Genomic DNA, 5,985 nt, shown 5'->3' with positions numbered 1-5,985 from the left:
AAGAATATAACTACATAACTATAAAAGTAACTTATGAAAGTTGAGCCATTAAATTTTGCTTTAAATGAAATTTATTCTTCAGACATGAGATTAAAATGTTATAAAGGAATTACAATATGGTTGTTATTTGTAATGTTTTACTGAAATATGATATACTCACACACAGAAAAGTGCATTTAAATATACACGTCAATAAATTTTTACACAAGCTGAGTATCCCCTTGTAACAAACACCCAGATCAAGAAACAGAATATTATCAGCACCTCAGAGCCTCCCTCAGGCTCTCTTCAGTTTCATATATATGAATAAAATAAGACAGTGTGTACTCTTTGCTGTCTGGATTACTTAGCACAATGTTATATTTGTGCAATCCACTTATATTGGTATGTATAGTATAAATCATTCTCCTTACTCTATAGTATCGTGTAAAGTTAACACAATTAATTTATCTTTTCTACTGTTGATGGGTTTTAGTGTCATTTTGCAGTTTAAGGAAATTATAAACAGTGTTGCTGTGAATATTTTAGGACATGGCTTTTGATGGACATATGTACATATTTCCTAGGGACAGAAATATACATCTTTAGGAGATATATGGATATAGATATAGATATAGATCATTAGAAATTATATATATACTGATAGATAGATATAGTTTCAGCAGATATAAGTAAACAGCAAAGTGGTTATACCAATTTTACATGCTCAACAGAGGGGTATGAGAGTTCTAATTGTTCCACATCTTCAACAACACTTAGTATTTTTCATCTTTTACAATGTAGCCAATTCTGGTGTGTATTGGTTAATTACTATAATTTTAATTTGCATTTCCCTGATAACTAATGAAGTTGAATTGGCATTTGGATATCCTCTTTTGTGAATTATTGGTTCTTATATTTTGCCATTTTTTGGTTGGGTCCTCTGGGTTTTTTGGGCGTTTTTTTGTTTGTTCGTTTGTTTGTTTTACTGATTTGTAGAAGTTCTTTATATATTCTGGACGTGAGTCTTTTCTTGGATATGTGCATTGCAAATTTCTTCCCCCTTTTGCAGATTACCTTTTAATTCTCTTAATGATGCCTTTTGTGAACAGAAATCCTTGTTATTTATTATTTAAGCAGTTTAGAAGCCAGATTTTGTAATAAAAGTAGACTTGAATAGGTTCACGGACCTGTAACCTCTGTTTCAGCAGCTGCAGTGATATAGCCAGTCTGCTTGGATGACTGAGTCTGAACCCTGGGTGATCTTTCACCTCCTGATGCCAAACAGAACTGCAGGCGCAGTGCTTGCATAGGAAAGAACTTCCTCCTGAGTCTGAGTCTAAACCAAAGCTTAAATGAAAAGACACCACTAGATTTCAGAATACATTTCTTAACTGCAGTTTTACTTCTTCCAGAAATGTACTTGAAATAGAAGCTGTGATCCAATGGATCAGGGAAATCACACCATAGTGAAAGAATTTATCTTCCTGGGAATCACTCAGTCCCGAGAGCTGAGCTACGTCTTATTTGTCTTCTTGTTTTTGGTGTACATGACGACTCTGATGGGAAACCTCCTCATCATGGTTACAGTTACCTGTGATCCTCATCTTCACACTCCCATGTACTTCCTGCTCCGCAATCTATCTATTCTTGACATCTGCTTTTCCTCCATCACAGCTCCTAAGGTCCTAACTGATCTTCTATCAGAGAGAAAGACCATCTCCTTCAATGGCTGTGTCACTCAAATGTTCTTCTTCCACCTGCTGGGGGGATCAGATGTTTTTTCTCTCTCTGTGATGGCGTTTGATCGCTACGTGGCCATCTCCAAGCCCCTGCACTACGTGACCATCATGAGTAGGGGGCGATGTGCTGCCCTCATCACGGCGGCCTGGGTGGGTGGCTTCGTCCACTCCATCGTGCAGACTTCCCTTTTGCTCCCGCTCTCCTTCTGTGGACCTAATGTTCTTGACACTTTCTACTGTGATGTCCCCCAGGTCCTCAAACTCGCCTGCACTGACACCTTCACTCTGGAGCTCCTGATGATTTCCAATAATGGATTAGTCAGTTGGTTTATATTCTTCTTTCTCCTCATATCCTACACAGTCATCCTGATGATGCTGAGGTCTCAGGCAGGGGAGGGGAGGAGAAAAGCCATCTCCACCTGCACCTCCCACATTACTGTGGTGACCCTGCATTTTGTGCCCTGCATCTATGTCTATGCCCGGCCCTTCACTGCCCTCCCCACAGATAAGGCCATCTCTGTCACCTTCACTGTCATCTCCCCTTTGCTCAATCCTATGATCTACACCCTGAGGAATCAGGAAATGAAGTCAGCCATGAGGAAACTAAAGAAACGACTAGGGCATTCAGAAAGGATTTAAACAATGAGGATGGAATAGCACCAATATTTAAAAATAGACATTAGGGCCGGCCCCATGGCGCACTAGGGAGAGTGCTGCGCTGGGAGCGCAGCGACGCTCCCGCTGCAGGTTCGGATCCTATATGGGAATGGCCGGTGAGCTCACTGGCTGAGCATGGTGCGGATGACACCACACCAAGGGTTGTGATCCCCTTACCGGTCACGAAAAAAAAGACAAAAAAAAAATAGACATTAAATTTCACTCTCTCGAAATGAAAAGAGACCACCTTAATGCCAAAAACAAAAGGATTCTTTTACCCGCAGCGGGAGCACCGCTGGGCTCCCAGCACCGCACTCTCCCCAGTGCACCACAGGCTCGGCCCCAAAAGGATTCTTAAAAGAGGTTGACCCTCCAGTATGTGCTGAAGACCATATGGGGGACACTGCTTTAAGGTGAGACCCCCCATTCATGTCTTCCACTACTCACTTTCAATTATTCATTCCACAAATATTTACAGAGCACATACCATGTGTCTGACTGTGCTAATATTCAGATTGCTGAAAAAAGATTAAATACAGTCACTTTCTTTGAGACATATCCCCAAAATCTTCAATAAAGATACAAACGAAGTTCTAGGGAAACATGGTAGGCACTTGCCTTGAGAGTTTCCAAGGCATTTGGCAGTAAGTGGACCTTTTCAAGGGGAAAAAGGCAAAGAACGATCTGAGCAAAGAAAACAGCATAGAGTGTGCCGCGTTTGTGCAACAGTAAACTCAGTGTAACCGTTCTGTATGTAGTACACCCATGGGGTGAATACTAGTAGTTGACATTTAAGAGAAAAGTTGGGAAAGAAGAACTCCATTTGTGGCCCCCTGAACAAGCAAATCCACGATTTCTATTGGAGAGGGAGTATCGCCACATTACTTCAAGTCTAGGACCTCCTCCTGGAAAAAGGAGGTGATGCTCTTAGTGGGAGTTCCCATAAGAAAGATCACTGATGGGTGGAGGTTCTGGACAGTTCACCTGACTTTGTGAAAGGCTTGAGCAAAGGCAGATGCTGAGCACTCCCATGGGAAGCAACAGACATTCACAGAATAGCCAGGCCCAAATTTCCCCTTGATTCTGCACAGAGACCTTTCCACCCAACCTTTAGAAGTTAAAGAAAGGGTAATAAAAAAGCATGAGATTTAACCAGAGAATCTGAAAATCTGCTAGCATCTGTAATGAAAGAGAAAGTGATGGTGCTAAGAGAAGGTTTATCTGACAATTCAGCTGATATTTTGCTGGGATCTATTGACTTTACTGTACTATGTTTCCCATCATGGAAAACGATGGCCACAGCAGCTGACACTCATGTATTAATCAGAGGAGGCCAACCATTGAAACAAAAATGTCTGAAATCTAAGTAATGAACCACAACAAAAGTTTATTTTCTGCTCATGTCCCATGTTCTGCAACAAGCGGCACTGTGCCGTGCAGTCATTCAGAGATGCAGGCTTCTTCCATCTTGGGCTTCATCTCTCTCTAGATCCTCAGAATGCTTCCATTCATGCAGCAGAAGGAGAAAGGGAGATAGAAGTAAGAATTATAGGGAGCGGGATGTCTTTAGCCTCACCTAAATGCACGGGAGCCTGGAGAATGTCATCTACCTCTGTCCCCAGAAAGAAGAAAATATGAGAAATGGTGAACTCTAGTGATCTCTTCCACACATATGACTCACTGCTAAGAAATGACAATTGGGTTCGATTACAAGGATTAGGACACAGTGGCCAAACTATTCTCTTAATACATAAAAATGTTTTATGGAAGGATTACTGAACCCTTGGAACACACAGATAAACAAACTTAAATGAAGGAGCTAGGGAGAAAAGAAATGTAGTTTAAAGGAAGAGGTAGGTGATGAAGGTAAGCCTGGGGATTTGATGACTTTAGGCTAGAAGATCAGGCTCCATAACATAGGACACTGGAATACAGTGCCCAAAGAAGATTGGCCAAGAAGATAACTTTCACAGAAGGAAATTTTCACTTATTCCTATGCTTTCCGTAGGCTAGTCATAAACAAATTTTATTGATGCATCTTTAGAAATTAGTGTCTTCTTGATTTTCCTTTCCTGTGTTCTGTTCTATTCTCACCACTCAAAATGTCCCGAATAGTTTTCCAGTGTTAGACATACTTTAGCAAGCACTAAAATTTTAATAAAGATGTAAATTTGTCTTCAGCTGGATCCATCTACAGATATCGAGTCACTGTTTATTGCCCGGCTTCATCCTTGCTCGGGTGTGATGGTTGCCCACACGCCCATACTTTATGCAATGATGCCTTTTTTCCTACTTCTCTGTTGGCTTTACCTTGAGTAAGACCTTTGAGACTATGCAGAATTTTAAGTGACCAAAGGTCGGCACAATCAGAGTTTCTGTTCCCAAGTATAGGACCCCACCAAAGACAGCAACCCAGCAAAGGCTGCGCTGGACTGTTTACACATGCAAAACAACCTGATCAGACAAGGTGAAGAAAGCAATGGGTTCAGGAGAACACCATTAAGTTTACTTCTCTTTCAACAAACATCAAATAATTCCTTAGATTAACCTATATTTTTCTGTACGTAGAGACATTTTCTTAGGGAACTATTAGATACTAAACTGATTCTAGCTTAACCTCCACAGGTCATACATATTTTGTTCTACCATCTTTGTTGTTGTTGTTGTTGTTGTTGTTGTTTGTTAATATAAAGGAATGTTGATTTTAAATTTCTACAGTATTTTTTATAAGCAAATAAATGCATCTATATACACCAACTGGCTGGTTTAGGAATGGACTTCTCTGAGAAGTTCAAAGAAGATTCAGAATGCTTCAGCTTAACTTCTAAGATTCTAGTATAGTCAGCAGCACAGGAATCATATTTAAGCATCCATTAAATTCATCACAAACTCTACCCTGGAGGGATCTACAGAGTTTTGTTGTTGTTGTTGTTGTGTTACTTGTCTTTTGAGTCTGAAAGAAAATGTTGTCCACATAGCTCTTATTCAATAAAACACACTACAGTACAGAACAGTATTAGTAATCTATTGCTGCATAACATATTACTCCAAAACAGTGACATAAAATAGCAAACATTTTTTATGTCACAGTCTCTATGGGTCATGAAACCAGGCACGGCTTAGGTGTGTTGTCTACTTCGGGGTCTCCTGCCATCAATGTGTCAACTGAGAGCTGCAGTCTTGCCTTATGCTTCAATTAGGGAAGTATCCATTTCCAAGCTCTCATACATGATTATTGGCCAAAATCATGAGCTATTAGACTGAGGGCTTCAGCTCCTTAATGCCTGTTGGCTGGAGGCTGACCTCAGTTTCTTGCCATGTGAGCCTCTGCAGCATGTCAGCTTGCTTCCTCAAAGTAAGCAAGAGGCCAAAGAGAGAGTGTTAGCAAGAGCAAAGCACAGTCTTTATAGCCTAATCTTGGAAGTGACATCCCATCACTTCTGATGTATTCTATTTATTAGAAGCAATTCAGAAGGTTCAGCTCACACATAAGAAGAGAGGATTACACCGGAATGTTAATACCATGGCAGAGACTGATAAATTCTGGAAGTAAATTATAAAAAATTATTTCAGATTATGAAAGAAATTTAAAAGTAATTCATCTTCC

General features: G+C 40.3%; 1 protein-coding gene across 1 annotated transcript; it reads left to right on the top strand.

Moving 5' to 3' along the window:
• The first annotated feature begins 1,424 nt into the window (after positions 1-1,424).
• LOC103610623 (olfactory receptor 4D9) lies at positions 1,425-2,360 on the top strand. Its single transcript, XM_008594745.1, has one exon. It carries the CDS (start codon positions 1,425-1,427, stop codon positions 2,358-2,360), a length of 936 nt encoding a protein of 311 aa, XP_008592967.1.
• Positions 2,361-5,985: the final 3,625 nt, after the last annotated feature.

The sequence above is a fragment of the Galeopterus variegatus genome, unplaced genomic scaffold (genome assembly GCF_000696425.1).
Source record: "Galeopterus variegatus unplaced genomic scaffold, G_variegatus-3.0.2 Scaffold11437, whole genome shotgun sequence".
Taxonomy (NCBI): domain Eukaryota; kingdom Metazoa; phylum Chordata; class Mammalia; order Dermoptera; family Cynocephalidae; genus Galeopterus; species Galeopterus variegatus.
The sequence above is the reverse complement of the archived record's forward strand: the minus strand, read 5'-3'. Positions and strand labels throughout refer to the sequence as shown.